The sequence below is a fragment of the Coturnix japonica genome, chromosome 8 (assembly GCF_001577835.2).
Source record: "Coturnix japonica isolate 7356 chromosome 8, Coturnix japonica 2.1, whole genome shotgun sequence".
NCBI classification, from domain to species: Eukaryota; Metazoa; Chordata; class Aves; order Galliformes; family Phasianidae; genus Coturnix; species Coturnix japonica.
This window is the reverse complement of record NC_029523.1, coordinates 17,334,875-17,351,693: the sequence shown is the minus strand read 5'-3', so window position 1 is coordinate 17,351,693 and position 16,819 is coordinate 17,334,875. Positions and strand designations below refer to the sequence as shown.

At 56.3% G+C, this 16,819-nt stretch overlaps 2 protein-coding genes and 1 long non-coding RNA gene across 5 annotated transcripts; 2 read left to right on the top strand and 1 right to left on the bottom strand.

The window, feature by feature from the left end:
• Positions 1 to 323: 323 nt before the first annotated feature.
• TIE1 (tyrosine kinase with immunoglobulin like and EGF like domains 1) lies at positions 324 to 13,553 on the bottom strand. 2 transcript variants are annotated; one of them, XM_015870040.2, is made up of 23 exons: positions 11,145 to 13,553; positions 10,413 to 10,700; positions 7,573 to 7,683; positions 7,313 to 7,468; positions 7,084 to 7,215; positions 6,727 to 6,867; positions 6,481 to 6,609; positions 5,990 to 6,135; positions 5,723 to 5,867; positions 5,330 to 5,488; positions 5,056 to 5,193; positions 4,661 to 4,951; positions 3,643 to 3,933; positions 3,099 to 3,412; positions 2,788 to 2,998; positions 2,521 to 2,631; positions 2,248 to 2,438; positions 2,006 to 2,119; positions 1,788 to 1,858; positions 1,597 to 1,637; positions 1,344 to 1,440; positions 1,046 to 1,145; positions 324 to 956 (listed from the first exon to the last, which is right to left on the bottom strand). In XM_015870040.2, exons 1-23 carry the CDS (start codon positions 11,236 to 11,238, stop codon positions 885 to 887), a joined length of 3,543 nt encoding a protein of 1,180 aa, XP_015725526.1. In that variant the 5' UTR covers positions 11,239 to 13,553; the 3' UTR covers positions 324 to 884. The 2 variants fall into 2 exon arrangements, with proteins under 2 accessions (XP_015725526.1, XP_015725527.1); XM_015870041.2 differs by having other exon boundaries at positions 3,219 to 3,412.
• On the top strand, positions 5,488 to 8,635 carry LOC107317415. The gene is made up of 2 exons (XR_001556877.2): positions 5,488 to 5,579; positions 8,312 to 8,635. It is a non-coding gene; the product is annotated as an uncharacterized LOC107317415 (long non-coding RNA).
• Positions 13,554 to 13,853: 300 nt separating the features above from the next.
• Positions 13,854 to 16,810, top strand: C8H1orf210 (chromosome 8 C1orf210 homolog). Of its 2 annotated transcripts, none has more exons than XM_015870049.2 (5): positions 13,854 to 14,069; positions 14,198 to 14,298; positions 14,618 to 15,125; positions 15,747 to 15,893; positions 16,048 to 16,810. In XM_015870049.2, exons 1-5 carry the CDS (start codon positions 13,952 to 13,954, stop codon positions 16,410 to 16,412), a joined length of 1,239 nt encoding a protein of 412 aa, XP_015725535.1. In that variant the 5' UTR covers positions 13,854 to 13,951; the 3' UTR covers positions 16,413 to 16,810. The 2 variants fall into 2 exon arrangements, with proteins under 2 accessions (XP_015725535.1, XP_015725536.1); XM_015870050.2 differs by having other exon boundaries at positions 13,940 to 14,094.
• The last annotated feature ends 9 nt before the right edge of the window (positions 16,811 to 16,819 follow it).

Genomic DNA, 16,819 nt, shown 5'->3' with positions numbered 1-16,819 from the left:
CAGCTCAGCAGGCAGGTGCAGAGATGGCGGCACGTTGGAGCAGCTCATCCCTGTCACTGCTTCACTGTCAGCCTCCGTGGTGGAGCAGAGGATGCTCATCAATGGCTGCAGCTGCCAAGTAGCTTTGGAGGCCAGAAAGGGAGACTGAAATGGTACTGACACATTTCAAATGTGATCTGGGGAAAAGAAGCTGTTCCCCAGAGAGAAAAGTGCCTCTCTGCAGCGTCATGCACAGCACCCCACAGGGATGGGCTGGGGGCTGGGCACGTGCTCCAGAAGTGCAGCGAAGCATCAGCTCCTCATTCCTCCACAGGAGCCAGCTGTCCCTTGTACAATGTTTATTGACCATAAAACGTAGCCATTGAGTTCCAAGGGGCAGTGTGAGCTGGAGGCTGTGCACATCCTTCCTCTTACACTGGGGCTGCTGCATCCCATGCCGGAGTGACGCTCACCATCTGCTTGCAGTGGAATATGTTGAGAACTGCAGGGCAGGGAGCTGCTGGGTTTCTGCTTCCACCTCACCCTGTGGTTTGGGTGTTTGTGTCCTACCAGGGCACGGGCTGCAGCATCCCCAGCTCCTGGGGCCAGGCCCTTCTCTCTGCTGCAGACACTGTGTAGGGCACGCAGCCGGCACTTGTCCTTTGGGGCCATCCCCACGCGTCCCCCAGTCAACGTGCATCAGGAGGCAACTGGGAAGGGCACAGTGCAGTCCTGCTACAGGGAGGATGCTCTCCAGAGGGGCCGCTGTTGTTCAGCCATGGTCACTTGCTGGGCAGGGGTGGAAGGCAGCCCCCATAGCAGTATCCCAGCAGGCTGGGGGTTGACGATGCCCCTCTGCCATGGGGGCACAAGCTGGTGGGAGCTGCGTGGAGCTGGGTGCAGCCTCAGGCCTCCTCAGCGGTGGCATCGATCCCTGCGTAGGTGAAGTTCTCAAACAGGGCCATGTTCACATATGCCTGCGTGGGAACACAAGTGAGGAGCAGGGGAGATGCTGAGGTGTGCTTGGTGGGGCTCCATGGGGATGACTGGCCATGTGGCCACTCACCTTCCTGGCCTCTAACATGCGGATGAGCTGCATGGAGATCTGGGCAAAGGGTGGGCGCTCATAGGGGCGGTCGCGCCAGCACTGTCGCATCATCTCGTACCTGGGGGCAGAGAGTGTGTGTGCATGGGGTGGGGTGGGCAAAAAGGCTGCTGGTGGGAGATGGGGAGAAGTAGGCAGGAGACAAAGGCAGAAGGAGCTCTTCCTCCAGTTGTGGTGCACAGGGGATTGGGATGGGCTGCCTAAAGCCATCAAGAACCCCTGCAGGTAATAGTGGGCATGCAGGGTACTACCAACTTACACCTCATCATCACAGTTGCGGGGTTTCTCCATGCGATAGCCCTGGGGCAGCTTCTCGTACAGCTCAGCACACGTCATCCCACAGTACGGCGTGCCCCCTGCAGCCACATACACACATGCAGTTGTGGTGAGGGCATGAGGTGCCCTTATCCCCTTGACATCATGCAGTGTCCCCTGGCTACTGCTCCTCTGGGTTGTCCCCTCTGGAGCTGCAGTGACCTGAGTGGGTGGAGGGGATGAAAGATGAGCCTTACCCAAGCTGACGATCTCCCAGAGAAGGACACCAAAGGACCACCTGAAATAGCAGGTCAGGCTGTGATGGAGCCAGCAGCCGTATCCCACTCATGAGGAGGGGGACAAGCTGAAGGGGTGAGACTGGATGGGGCCAAGACGAGGGACAGCAGTGTCTGTGTCTGTGTCCCAGCCCCAGTGTCTGTGGACTTACACATCGCTCTTGGTGGTGTACACGCTGTAGTTGAGGGACTCGATGGCCATCCAGCGAACTGGCAGGCGGCCCTGGGGAAACAGAGGGTGACCCTCAGGGGACATCCCAAGGAAGGAGGGAGGATGATGCAGCTGGCTTCCAGCTGGCTTCCCACTGCTGGGGGATCCTGCCCTCTGCATCCATGAAGGCTACATGGAGTCCCCTAGCTCCTCCCTCACCATTGTCTTCTTCACGTAGACCTCCTCCCCCCTGGAGAGGCCAAAGTCAGCAATCTTGGAGGCCAGGTTTTCTCCCACCAGGATATTCCTGGCTGCCAGATCCCTGTGAATGAACTGAGAGAGGACGGCAGTGAGTTGTGGCTGGTCAGAGTGAAATTGAGAGCTGGGGCTTGAAATGGAGATAGGGAGAATCTGCTCCACAGAGGGGAACGCACCCCTACCCTGTGTGCCTGGGGACATACCTGCTTCTCACTCAGGTACTGCATCCCCTTGGCCACGTCCGAAGCGAACTGGAGGAGCTGCTGGGAGGTGAGGGTGGACGCAGTGCCGTGCTCCTTGGCAAAGGCTGGGTCGGTCTCCAGGACTCGGCTTTTGCGGAGGAAGTCGAGGAGGTTTCCATAGGGTGCATACTCGATGGCAATATACAGGTAACCTGTGGGCAGGAAGAGGCAGGTCTTATCAGGTTGTCTCCTGAAAAGGGCAGTAGCCAGTGAGGAGAAGGGGACAGCCCTCACCCTTGTTCTCACAGGCGCCCAGCAAATTGATTATGTTGGGGTGATGGCCCAGCTTGCACAGCACCTCTAACTCTCCAGCAAAGTCCCGGTGGTCATTCTCTGAGGCGAACTCTGGAAGCAAAGCAGAGATGCACACCTGGACCCTTCCACCAGTCCTCCAGACATAGCTCCTGCCCCTTCTCAGCCCAAAGTGCTGCTTGGGATGCAACCTCATCCCCACCACATCCCCACCTGCTTCCATCCTGCCTGCCCCATTGCAGTGCTCACCCTTCAGCATCTTGATGGCTGCATTCATTTTCAAGCCATCTTTTTTGATCATGGCCCTGATGACCTGCCCAAAGTTCCCTTCCCCAATCATGTCCTCAAACTTGATGTCCTCCCACTCCAGGATGGGGTAGCTGAGGGGTTCGGGCTGTGGCTTGGGCCGACGTGTCAGGGTCAGGGTCCCAGAGTTGAACTGCAGGATGGTCTCTTCTCCCTGCAGGAGGGGAGCAGTTCAGGTTAGAGGCATCGGGCACCCCTCTGCCCCATGGCGGTGCCAACAGGGCAGGTATCATGGGCAAGGGTGGGCTCCGCACCCTCTCTGTGTGGAGGTGAGGTCTGGCTGCATCCGGACTGGAGGCTATGGAGCGTGACCTGGATCGGGCTGGGACCTGGGGAGCTGGGGACACTGTCCTGGCATGGCAGGCAGCACTCACCGAGCCAGACTGGTATGTGAAGGTGCGGCGCCGGTGGAAAAAGTTCTTCTTGATGAGAAAAAGTGCCAGGAGGGCAAAGAGGATGGTGAGGCAGGTGACGGACACGGAGCCGATGATGGCCAAGAGCAGCTGCTGATCTACTCCCGACTGCTCGGTGCTCTGGCTGCCCAGGCTGGGGGGCACACTCAGTGCTCCTGCCAAAAAGAAGGATGGTAGTCCATGGCTGAGCCTTGCATGGAGCTGCATGGATAGCAGACGTCAGCCCTGTCCCCGCACACTGGGAGCCCATGCAGACACCACAGCCCACCCACAACTCCCATTGCCGTGAGTTGGTAGTGGTAGTTGGTAGTGCCTGGACTGCAGAGGTGAGACACCCACCGAGGGGCAGAGTGCAGGTGCAGGCCTGCAGGGACTCCCCACTCACCATCCCCCAGGGTCTTGGCTTTCACCAGCTGGCTCCACTCCCCTGGGACATAGGAGTTGGCCCGGACACGAAACTGGTAGGTGGTGCTGGCGTTGAGGCCTCCAATGATCTTGGTGGTCTCGGCACCATTGTCAGTGTCAATCCACTGGGGCTCGCTGTTCCCCCCCACCTGCTGCAGCTCCACAATGTACTTGGTGATGCCCCCGTTGGGATACTCGGGGACCTGCCAGTACAGTCTGATGGCTGTGTCAGACACAGACTCTGCTGAGAGCGACCGTGGGGAGGAAGGTCCTGAGAAGAGAAGTGGAGCATCAGTACCAGCACAGCTGCTGAGCACTGGTGGGAGAAAAGGCCCCCTCCAGCTCTTGTCAACAGTGGTGGTAACCAGAGCTGTGTCAGGTTTGAGGGACCTCTATGGACCCTCTGCCTATGCTTGTGTGATGTCAGGAGGTGAACATGGACTCATGTTTCTCAGGCATCTTATCATTCCCACTTCCTCTTCTGAGCCTTCTCCACATCCTAAAGCACACATCCCACAGTTACCCAAAGCTCTGAAACAGAGCAGAGAAAGCATTATATCCTGTAGACCTGACACCTAACAACCCTCTCAGCATGTACCAGACTGCATTCAACCTCACTGAAGCCACGTGCCTTGTGCTCTGCTTCCCTCTGGTCTAACAGAAAGGTTGGTCATACTGATGGGATGTGGCCATTTGGTGAAATTACTGGGGTTAATGCAAGCAAAACGTAATTGTATTGAGAAACTTCTTACTACAGAGTGTTGTAAAGGCAGCAAGTATAGACAAGTGTGACGGGGCATGGGTGTGGGCATGAAGGACAGATCTGTATTTGGTCATCATTCATCATGGCCCAAATGCCACACTCAGGATGTTTTTCAGACAGCCTTTAAGGGTCCTTTCCAGCTTAGAAGGTTCTATGATTTTGCAGGGCTCTCTCATTCCCCATGAGGAGGCATATAGGGCAAGAAACCCCCCTACCCCAGCCCCATGTCACTCACCTTTGCTGTTGATCATGACCTTGTAGAGATCAGAGGGGGGCCCCAGGCTGTTGCAATGGTACACCAGCACCTCCAGCCCGTACTCCTTGTTGAACTCCAGGCCCCCAATGTGGGCAGAGAGCACAGAAATGGATGTGATGTTTTTTTTGCAGACCAGTTGCTTTGCAGAGTCGAAGAGATGGACAATGAACCCATGTGCAGGCTCATGGTTACTCGGTAATTTCCAGTTGACGTGAAGGGTGTTTTTCTCCTCAATGGACCAACCTTCAATCACAGGTTTGACTGTGGGCTCTGTGAACAAAAAGGAAGTGAAATCTCTCTGCACATCAGCCATGGGGCTTGGTTGACCCCGCATCATGCAGGGAGAGGTTCAGAGTAAGGGGATGAGGACCCACCTAGGCACTCAGTCACCATGACAGCCTCAGGTCCTTTGCTGCCCTCACCACCATCCCCTGGTCGGCTCAGCTGCACCTTGACAACGTAAGCGGTCACCGGCCGGAGGTTCATGAGAGTGATGTTTTCTCTGTTGTCAACTGTTAACCAAGAGAACACACCAAATCCATACCCCCACCCCATCACCAGTGTCCTCCCAGTGTCACCACAGAGGGTTGTGCTGAGGGAAATGGAGACCTCCAGGCTCATCACGTACCCACCCTGACAGCCACATACCCACAATGGACGACCACACCGAGGCGTCATCCTTGGGCTTGTAGAGCAACTTGACAGAGACAATGGGTCCATCACCAGAAAAGCAGTCCACAGGTGACACCACGAGTTGGCGACTCTGCTTGGCCACCAGCCGGGGAGGATTCAGGGGTGCTGGTGGCACTGGGGGTGAAGGAAGGAATGATACCAGTTGGACTGGGAACAACTAGTATGAGGATATCTACGGTTTCTTGGCTTCTTCCAGCTTTGGCAGGTAAGGGAAGACCTCAACAAATATTTTATCACCACTCAAACCAGACTATTGCCACTGTGACACGAGATGAGTGGCATGTAGTCCACTTGTTGGGGGTCCCACTGTCACAGTGTGTGACTCAGAACTCCCAGTTCTTTCCTTACCTTGAATGTTGACCTTGACTTTCCGGCTGTCCTGGCCCCCTGTAGTAGAGACTCGGCACTCCCAGAGCCCAGCATCGGCCTTTGTCAGATGCTGCACCTGAAACTCGCACGTGATCTGTCCCGACTCTATGATGGCTTTGACCAGCTGTGGGCACAGAGGTTCTATCAGCCACCATGGCGGCCAGGTTTGCCACTTGGTGGAGTTGGGTGCCAAAAGATGGGTGAGAGGTGAAAACATGGGGCTGTGGGGAGTGGCTTCTGAGGTACCTTAAGCATGGTGCCATCAGCCTTGCGCAGCTCCACGCCATCACTTGCAGGCAGCGGGTTGCCGGTGGCCACACAGCTGATGATGGGCTCTGAGCCCATGTTGAACTCCAGCTCTGAGGCCAGTTTGATGATCTGGGGGAAGCGGTCTGGTGTGGAGAAATCAGCATTAGGGCTCACCCCACTTCTCCCTGTTCACAAAGGATGTTCAGACCTTTCCCGGTGCTGGGGATCCTGTCTGAGCACTGAGGTCCAGCTCAGACCCATCCCACACTCCGGGCTCAGGGATGCTCTTTGGCACAGGTAATTTGGGAATGCCAGACTACTCTCCCTCTTGCAGCACCATAGTTTCTATGGGGCTGGGAGCTATTTTTACCAGCAAGGCAGGCTGCCCACCTGGCTGTGGAGGTTGGTATTGGCTCCCTTTAATAAGAAAGGAGCTGGAGCCCACCCACTGTGGTCAAAGCCCCTCTGTGTCCCTGTGCCAGCCTCACCTGACTTCTCGCAGTGCTGTCCATGCCAGCCTGCAGGGCAGACGCAGCCACTGAAGCGGTTACAGCTGCCACCATTCTGGCAGGCACACATCAGAGCGCAGTCAGGGCCATAGTATCCCTGGGGACAGGCTGTGGGAAGAGGATAGTCCGCTGCTACCCCTGGTCACACTGTACAGGTGCACATGCTCAGCCTGTGCTGGCACTCAAGCAAGAAGGCAAGGCAGGATACTGCCCATGCTCCCATACCTTGGCTGCAGCGGGAGCCGCTCCACCCTGAGGCGCAGGAGCACCCATAGGGGTCTGGCAGGCAGAAGCTCAGCCCCCTGCAGCCCTGGGCTCTCTGGCAGGTCTCCTGACAGTTGCGGCCAAACTGACCTTCCCGGCAGGCTGGAAAACAAGTGTTTCATGGAGCTCCCCAGCACCATCCTTGGCAAGCAAGGAGCTCCTGCCCCAGTGTTTGTCCTGCCAAGGTGATAGAAGCAGGAGGCACTGGGGATGGGCAGAAACTGGGGGTGCTGTGAGTTTCTGGCCATGCTGACAAGATCTTGGAGTGCAGTGGGACACAGCTCATCCCCTTGGGGCAGAGGCAGCCACTGGACCTACCTCTCTCACAGCGGGTGCCTGTGAATCCAGGAGGGCAGATGCATTCACCGATGTGGTCATGACAGATGCCCCCATTCAGGCAGTCAGGACAATCCTTCTCACAGGATGGACCCCATTTCTTTGCAGGACACGCTGCATGGAGAGCAGAGGGGTGTGGAGTAGCACTGGGCCATGTGTCCCCACAAGATGGGAGGGGGCAACGGAATGCCATTTCCCAGGCACCACTCACCTCTGACGATTAGCCTGTAGAAGGCACTCCACAGGGGGCTGTCTCCCATGAACGTGGCACTATAGACACCATTTTCAGTCACGCTGACATTCGGGAGTGTTAGAGTGAAAAGGTCACCCCTCACCTCGCCCCGGTCCGTGGTCTGGTAGTAGGTACCTGTGGGCAGACAGGGGGTGACCTGGGGACTGCTGCACCCTGGGGTGGGGGAGTGAGGGCAGCTAGGAGCAGGGCTGGTGCGGGGCACTTGTGAAGCCACTTGCCATTTCTTTTCCACATGACATCCATCTCCTTCCTCCTGAGGACCCTGGCAGAGAAGGTGGCCGGCTCACCGACATTCACAGACTGCGTGGCCTTCACTGGGAAAAGGTGGGCTGCCAAAGAGAAGGAAGAGCAGGCTGAGGGCAGTGCCTGGATGAGCCGACCCGCTATGCAGTCCTAACACACCTCTCTGTGGGGACATCACCATGCACATCTCCATCCACACACCTTGGGCAGAGGAGTCACAGGGAACCAGGGATGGCACCCAGGGCTGGGGCGTCCTGCACTGTCCCAGCACAGGATGCTGTGACAGCAGCCTGGGGAGATATGACAGCATGAGACGCTGCTTGCTGCCAGACTGGGAGGTGTGTAGGCAAGGGACAAGACCTGTATCTTTGCCTGCCTCTAGCAGAGCACTCACACATGTTTACCTGATTTCCCAGGTGTTGGGGTATGCACCACTCTCATAGCTATACCGTGAGTCAGCCTGGGCACAGCTTTGAGCCTAAACCAGGCTATAAATATGTTAAGGACTGGGAAACCAAGCCCTGGGTGTGCCAGCAATGACACAAAAGAGGGCACACTTGGATACTGGCTGCCAGAGTCTCCCAGTGTGCCAGATCGCACACCCTGCAACTGGCTGTGCTGGGTGGGAGCAGCACTGCCTGCAGCCCAGCATCCTGCCAGCTTATTTCTATTTATTCTGCCTTACTCAGTATTGTTCTCCCATGGGTTTTGCAGCTTTAGCCCTGGTCCTGCACTGTAGCCACACACACAGTGCTGCGGCCAGAGTTTGATGCCCTGAGCAGAGCACCACATCTCACCCCGAGAACCAGGAGCCCCAACAACCACAGATTTCCTCCTGCTGGCAGCACACCAGCAGCCCTGCAGCCTGACCACTGACATCACTGCAAGGAGAGGTCCTGGCAATGCTCCTCTTTTCAGCTATTTATTGTCTGTCTTCTCTTATCAGTGCTGTAATTTTAGACAGATCCTCTGACAGATTTCCTGACGTTCCCTATTGTGCTCACAGATGTGAAAATAAAAGAATTTCATTTTTCCTGCTGTGGCCTCTCCAGGCTCCTCTCTGCTCAGCAATCAGACCAAACAGTTTGTTGGGTTTAAACCCTTCTCAGATCACCTTTCTGGGTCTGATTGGTCTTTTTTTTTTCCCTGTGTTTTTACTTTCAAAGCTGATAATCCTTCCTGTGCTCTCATGCATCTTACAAGACACTCTCACTGTCCTTGGGCAGCATTCCCTACACACGGTGTTGTGAGCGCCCAGCTGCACTGTGAGAGCTGATACAATGCACACTTGAGCCCACTGCATGGTTTCTTTATGCAGCCCTCAGTCATCAGGCAAAGATTTAACCTTTCTGTTGCTTTTTCCTTCAATCAGTCTTCCTCATTTTTTTCGAAACTTCTCCTTGTCTAAATTAAACAGAGCAAAATCAGCTTTTTCGTCACTTCTAACTCCTGTCTGGGCTTTGGGCCAGTGAACGAACCTGGGTTCCACAGCCCACCTCCCCCATGACATATAGAGAGAGACACAAATGCCGTTTCAGTGTGCAAAGCCCCCCTGCTTCCCTCAGTGTAGTGACGCGTCCATGCCCCTCTGTCCCTGCACACCCTGTGCCTGCTGTTCTACTTCCCAGTGCTCTGCTCTCCTCCCTCAGTGCCTCCCGGAGCTCTGTTTGCCCAGACTGGCTGTCTCTGTTTCTGATAAGGCCGCTGCCATTTTCACTGTGAGCCTCTGGCCAAGGACAGAGAACAGTCCCTGCTCCCAGGAGGATGCTTGCACCCCACTGGCATGGTCCTTATCACAGTCTGTTTCCCAGCTGGAGATATTTGAGCAGCTCAAAACACTGTGATAGATCTGTATTTTAACATGGGCAGGGAGATGTCTTGTTTTAGCCAAAACTTTCCAACAAAGACCTCAAAAACACCCAGTGGCAAAACCCTATCACAGAGAATTTCTGTCCTAATAACTCAGTGAAGAGCCAGGACGTCAGTGAGGGCAGTGCTGGGGCCTGTGTCTTCTTGGGCATTATTTCCAGTGTGGTGATGCCCTTTAGGCTTCTATGGCCCTAATGGGGAGCAGGGACAGGAGGTGAACCCCACACCTCCCCCTGCCCTCCCCAGGAACCTGCAGGAGAACAGAGCCAGACCTGCCAGTGGGACACGGGGCTGGCACTGCCCAATGGCGCCCTGCTTTTGGTTGATGATTGCCAGACCTCACTGCCTCCTCTGGCTTCCCTGCACCCGGACCTTGCCCTGCTCACGGGCACTATTCCCATCCACTGCCTGCAGCCGCCCTTCCCACACACCTCTTTGGGGAGGGGGCTGCTGGCAGGTGACCACAAAGCACCCTTGGAGTTGGGCCGTGCTCCTCCAGCTGAAAAACTCTCTCATATCCTCATGGTGTGAAAACACGTCTTCACTGCACCAATTGCCACCTTGTGCATGCCACAGATCAACCCACGGCACCACCCAAACATCCAAGTGGCTGCCACTCATGCCCAGTGCTTGAGTGAGACAAGACCTGGTGGTGGTCCACCACCTCTCTCATGTTCTGCACACCCAGAGGGGCTGGGCACAGCAGCAGCTGCCTGCTGACTCAAGAGCTGCCACCCACGGTGCCATCAGACACCAAACCTAGCCCCAGTGAATCATAGAACAGCTTAGATTGGATGGGACCTTAAAAATCATTGAGCTCCAAGCCCTCTGCTGTGGGCTGATTCCCACCCAGCACATCAGGCTGCCCAGGGCCCCATCCAACTTAGCCTTGAGTCAGTGAGTGTGTGAGTGCGTCACGCTCCCCAGAGCCCACTCAAGCACTTACCATTGTGGCTGTTGTGCACGTAGACCACCTGGGCCTGCTCTGTCGGTGTGCGCCCCATGCAGTAGAGGATCCCCACCAAGTCAGGCATGGAGAAGCCCCTGGCCTGGACGTAGTTGCTGCGGTTGCGGTAGTTTTGGAAGCCTGTCTTGGGGTGTGTCATCACAATCTTGTTCTCCCTCTCAATCTGCAGGTAGCTCACGTCACGCTCGCCCATGACGCAGGAGAGAAAGAAGTCAGAGTGGGACAGGCTCTGCACGTTGGCAATCAAGGTGATGTCCAGGATGGCCCCTGTTGAGGAGAACATGAGGGAATGTCAGAGCTGGACCAGGACATGGCCTCCTCTAGGTTAGTCACAGGGACAGACCCCATAATCCAAACCTCACCCCATTTCCAAGTCCTTGCCCCCAGGCTGTCAGATGGCACAGTGGACATTTACAGTCTCTTTTTGGAGATCCCCATGGGCTCAGTTTACTGCATGAGCCAAGTGTGCAGTGTAATGTGGCTCCTTCTCCTGCAACCCACCCATGCCCCTGTCCCAAGCTGGGGTACAGAGGAGGACAGCTCAGCCCCAAAGCTGAGCCCTGAGAACTCCAAACCATCAGTCTCAAAGGGATGCTTCTTCCCTTCATGCATCTCTCCCTGCTTCATTGGTACTGCTACAGCTGCCTCGTCCCACCAAACCTCTTTGGGGAATGGGCTTACCCGCAGGGCAGAGGGAAAGGAGTCATTTACCTGCCATCCATGGGAGGAGAAGCAGTAGATAAAACCGGAGTCCCATGTCCTTGAAGTGTGTCCCAAATCTGGCACAGGAAAATATCCAGCACATCCCAGCCACGGGTGACAGAGCCAGTGCTGGCAACTGCCTATGGGCTCCACGTGAGCAGAGGCTCAGGACCCCTGCCCCACGCTCTCCATCTTGCCCCAGCACTCCTGCTTGATGTCCGGGGGGAGCAGGACCCCTTCCTCGGGATCATAGCTGGTGCATGGCGTGGATGATGCCTTCGCCCCCACCTGCTCGGCTGCTGCCCAGCTGTGTGGCAAAGGTTTTGGTGCCCAGTGGGGCTCTCTTGTGGGGCTAGAATGGCATGCTCAAGGTGCCCCCAGCCATGCTGAACCCCAGCCTGACCGGGTGGTATCCCAGCCCCTTTTTTGCCCGCAGTGGTTAGGGTCTCACGCCCGATCCCGCCCGTTCAGCGGCATCCTCATCGCCTCGCTATGCCCCGTGGCAATGGGAAGGGCTCTGTGGAGCAGGGAAAGGAAAGGGGCCAAGGGGCCGCGGCTGGCGGCGGCGGCGGCGGAGCCAAATCCTGTTTCCCATGCGGCGTTTCCTGCTCTCCACCCATTGTTCGGAGCCAGCCCTGACTCCAGGAGCCACAGGCAGGAGCCGACCCCACGGGCTGTGCCTCCAGCACTGAGGCCATGTGCACCTCAGGACACCTTGACCACCACGAGTCAGGATGGGCCACCAGCTCCTGTCCCCCGCCCAGAGAGGTGACCAAGTGATAGTGAAGTCTTACTGCTGCTCCTTGCCCTGCTGCTTGCCCCTGCACTTCCACATGCCAGTATGGTAGCACGATGTGTACAGAATGCCCCAGTAGGGTGCCAGCATCCACAGCCCCATCCATGTCCCTGCAGGGCTGGGTGGCAGCAAAGTGGGGACCCTGGGGCCACTCTGCCACATCACAAGGCAGAGGGGTTAGTTTGGTGGCGGCTGAGCAGAGCCCAACAGCTGGACAGCCTGGGCAGGAGGGCAGCAGCTGCTGGGGGGAGAAAATCCCTCTGCAAGGCCGTCAACATGTCTGGGAGGAAGCTGGAAGCCGCAGAAAGCCTGGCTTTCCTTGACCGCCTTCCAGCCTGTCTCCCTCTTTCCTGTTTCAGAAACCTCCCGTCCTTGGGCTACACCCAGGGGAAAGCTTGAGGCCTCGCCATGGCTGCAGCTGCACTGTGTGCTGAGGGACCTTGTAAGGCCACACTGGGCTCAGGCAGGCACAGGGTATGGGTAAATGCATGGTATTCCTGAGAAAATCACTGCAGCTTTTACCTGCCTGACCACACACTGTTCTGTGAGTGGCACAGAGCTGTTCCCATGTGAAAGCCTGGGCTGCCGGGGAGAAAGATCCATGTTTTGGTGTGTCCCAAACCCATGCTGTATCCGGCCAAAAATCTAAAGCACACATGGAGAGGAAGGGGAAATCCATTCATCGCTTCCGACTATTTACAGTGTGCTCCGGGGCCGTATGGGGCCCAAGCAGTGTGGAGTGATGGCAGCAGACAGGGACTGTGCTGTGCCACCCCAGTGCCTGGCTGCCATATGCTGCCACCAGCAGCTCCCTGAGTGATGGAGATGCACTGAAAAATGGGCACTGAGTGCAGCTGCTTACATTTACCCAGAAAGTCACCGAATGGTGGAATCATGATGGTTGGAAAAGACCTCTAAGATCATTCAGTCCAACCCACCGTGCCCATTGACCATGTCTCTCAATAGGGAGTGTAGGCAGGGAGTCAGTCCTTGGGAGACCCCAGGGCAGGATTGTCATTAAATGATGAATGTGTGTCCTTGGCTGCCACAAGCTGAATACAAGGGCTAGTTACAGCAGCTGGTTCCTCCTGCAGTTGGTGCTGCTATGCCTGTCAATCCAAAGCTTGTTTGCAAGCTCTCCAGGTCAGGGACTCATCTGTGAGCTCAGTACAGCTGCAGGAAGGGGGATAGGTAGGTGAATACATAAATAAATGGCCACTTCCCATAGTTTACTGGTGGTAGAGGTCAGTCATGCTCAGGGCTGTAATTGCTATTGTGCCACCTCGTGCTTACCCACGTTTGAGATGGCCAGTGTGTGTTACAGCACAGCCGTGCAGGCAGAACAATAGACTGAGATACACTTTGTGAAGTGTTGTCCAACATGAGGAATCATTGTGATAAAGGGATTATTGACGTGGAACAAGCACACTTTGTGGGGATGCTCTGCAAAGCAGGCCTTGCAGCACGCTCCTTGAAGTGCAAAGCACATACCCACTAGCTGCATGGAGGGGAACCAGGGCATTGGTCTGCTGGGGAGCTGGATCCATTAACCATCAGCTCCCCACACTAGGCAGATCTTGGGGATCCTGGCAAGGAACCAGCAACCCCAGTGCAGCCATCCCCACCACACCTCTAACGTGGAAAGACCCACAGCACACACAGAGCACCTGAATTTCTGCTGGACTCACAGCCCTACATTTTTCTGCTGAATCACATTAGACTTAAAAAAAAAAAAGCAAAAAACACCCCCCCAAAAAAAAAACCTGGTGACAAAAATACCCCTTTTTGTTATCATTCACACATTCTAATCCAAGGCACCACATGCCAGAAACCATCGTGTGCTGATACGTTTCCTGATAGGAAACGCAAACACCCTGCACGTCCACCTATGGCTGCCTCAGCAGCACTGCCTTCCTGGCGGCTGCTCTGCCCTCCATGCACAGCAGCCCCAGGGGTGCCCTGCAAGGGAGGTTAAAGGCTGCTGCCAGCACTGTGGCCATGGGGAGATGGTGCCACCTCCATGCCCACCTCCTGCTCTGCCCCAACCCAGGGCTGGTGGTTAATGTGTAACCCACAGCACTGCCTCCATCTGTACCTCACGGCTGTAGGAGAAAATGTGGCCGCCGGGCTGGCCCTGGGTGAGCGGCACCGTGGGGCATCGAGGTAGCCATGGCCTGCCCAGGAACGGCCATCCCCGTCACCGCCACACTTCAGCAGCACGGCTTGCTGCACCGCCCGCCCTCAAACTTGTTTTTCTGCCCTGCAGCTTCCTGGAGCTCAATGGCTCCCGCCGGCCTGCTGGGTGTCTGCGGCCTGCTCTGCGCCTGGGGGGTGGCAGCGGGACAGCCCTGCAGCCTGGACCACCAGGTAGGGACGGGGGCTTGGGGTGGGTGGGTGGTGGTGGTGTCCCCACTGACTGCTGGAGCACAGCGGGGCTGGCAGGGACTTGGCTGGGCTGCTGTGCTGCCGGCTCCAGGCGTTGCTGGGCTGCAGCCATGCGGCTGCCTGTGAGCAGCAGCGGGTGTCCCTGAGGGGTCTCAGCCAAAATCGGGTGTGTGCCAGGTCTGTGTCACTGCTGGGAGCCCCTGGGTCCCCGGTTACATGTGCGGTGACACAGTGACTGGCAGCAGAGTGACCGTAACGCCCTCAGAAAGAAAAGGGCCCATCTCAGCAGCTCTTTCCCCAGGGATGGGCTGACTGCAGCCAGAAGAACCTCCTGCATGCTCCAAGCTCCCTTCCAAGGAACATCACCGGCTTAGACCTCTCCTCCAACAGCTTGGTCATGCCACAGCACGGGACACTCTTGATGCATTTCCCTTCCCTGCACTCCCTCAACCTCTCTAGCAATGCCCTGCTCACACTGCACCCCGCCGTCTTCTCCAACCTCGGGGCTCTACGCCTGCTGGACCTGAGCAACTGCAGCATCACCTACCTCCACACAGATGCTTTCAAGGGCTTGAAAAACTTGCAAACGCTGCTTCTAAGAAACAACAGTCTGCAAGAGCTGGAGGTCCCATTCTTTCTGCCGCTGAGAAGTCTTCTCTACCTGAGCCTGCAGAACAATGCACTGATGTCCATGGACACTTTGATGCTGCAGCTGATGGAGAGCATCCCATGGGTCCAACTGGATGGGAACCCCTGGGTCTGTGACTGTGCCACGTACCCCTTGCAGCAGTGGCTGAAGCGCAGGCAAGGTGAGAGGTGGGGGATGGTTGTCAGGAAGGGTCTGGGGTGAGAAGAGAGAATTGGATCCTTCTGCTCCAACCCTAAGACTGCTCTCCCTGCTGCGGGACAGCAAACTGAGACAGAATGTCTCAGTTCTTCATTTTCAGGTACACACAGTATCCAAGGTTTCTAGGTATGACAGACAGGAGGAAAATATTCACTCTATACTTTAGCCACCTTTCTGGGAAATGAACATTCCTAAATCCATATACACATATCTGCATGAAGTGCGCAGATTTTCATGAGCATTCAGCATCTCTGGAGGAACAAGATGAGGCTTTAGCTCCCCAAGCTTGGCTCCCAGGCAAGAGCAGTCCTGTGACCATGGGGTTTCTCTCAGTGTCCATGAATTTAGCAATGCCTAGTTGAGAAGAGCTGCTGACTGTGGTCACATGCTTGCACAGCTCTGCTTACTTAGGGCTCCATGGTCAGAGATGTTTTCCCTTAGTAGTGTCTTACACAGAGCTGAGGACTGACAAGGCTGGAGGGTAGCACTGGAAATGCTTGAAAGCAAACAGGGAGTGCTTTCTCTAAACTGGGGAGGGAAAAGGTGAAGATCCCCTGTCCCACCTTATCCTGTTGTCTCCCAGCCATGCATGTCACCTGTGCATCACCCTCGGAGCTGCAGGGACAGGACATCGCAACTCTGGACTCCTGGGAGTTGGGCTGCCAAAAAAGCCAGAGGTTTCCTCGAGATGTCAGCCCAGCACAGCAGACCGTACCTACAAACACCAACAGTAAGTTGGGTCAGGGAAAACCACCTTCCCCCTGTCCACCCCCTGGGTTGCCCTCCCCACCACGAGCATCACTGTGATGCATGCACATGGTCAGCTGTGGTGGAGCATCTGCAGTGCCACAGCCCAGCCCTGATGGGCCTGTCCTTTGCTTCAGCTACTGCACCACCTGCGGGGAAGGGAGGAAGGAGCTGGCCGTACCTAGTGGGCTTTCTGGTGGCTGCCATCAGCATCTCCATCCTGGTTGCTCTGGTTGCCAAGTGCAAGCTCTGCCACAAGAACTTCACCAGCTATCGCCACCGACCGCTGCCTGAAACCAGCTCAATTGGAGGCAGCCCCTTGGAAGAGGGCACTGGCTGGGACAGGGGCTCCTCAGGCTGGGACAATAGTGAGAACCCCCCTGTGTCCAGTGTCACTGGCCTGCATGTTGAAGATGATGATGGCTTCATCGAGGACAACTACATTCAGCCCAGCGAGCAGCTGCCGGAGGAAGAGGAGAGAGAGTCACACATCTCCATATGAGGCTGCAGTCCCTCTCCATCCCCATGCCCCCATCTCCTTCCTTCCATTTCCACCTGCCCTTGGCTTTCATCTCCATGCAGATGGGGGCAGGAGGGAAGGAGTGGGGTGAAGGTGTCCCTGTGCCCTGCTGTGACACCAGCAGAGCTGCACTGGTTTGGAGACACCAGATGTGCTGCTGTTCTCCCAGTCTTGTTTGGATACTGAGGATGAACAAGTTGGTCTTGTTTGCAGCTGGGCAAGGCAGGATGCCCAGGGATGGGTCTGCCCCCCCTCCCTGTCCCATTGCTCCTTGTGGGGACTTTGGCACCAGCCCCTCTGCCCCATGGCACTGGACCTGGCCCTGCTCTGTCCCCACTCTGTTGTCACTCTGGGTGAAATTAAAGTGTGATTCAACCCTGCCTCTGCCT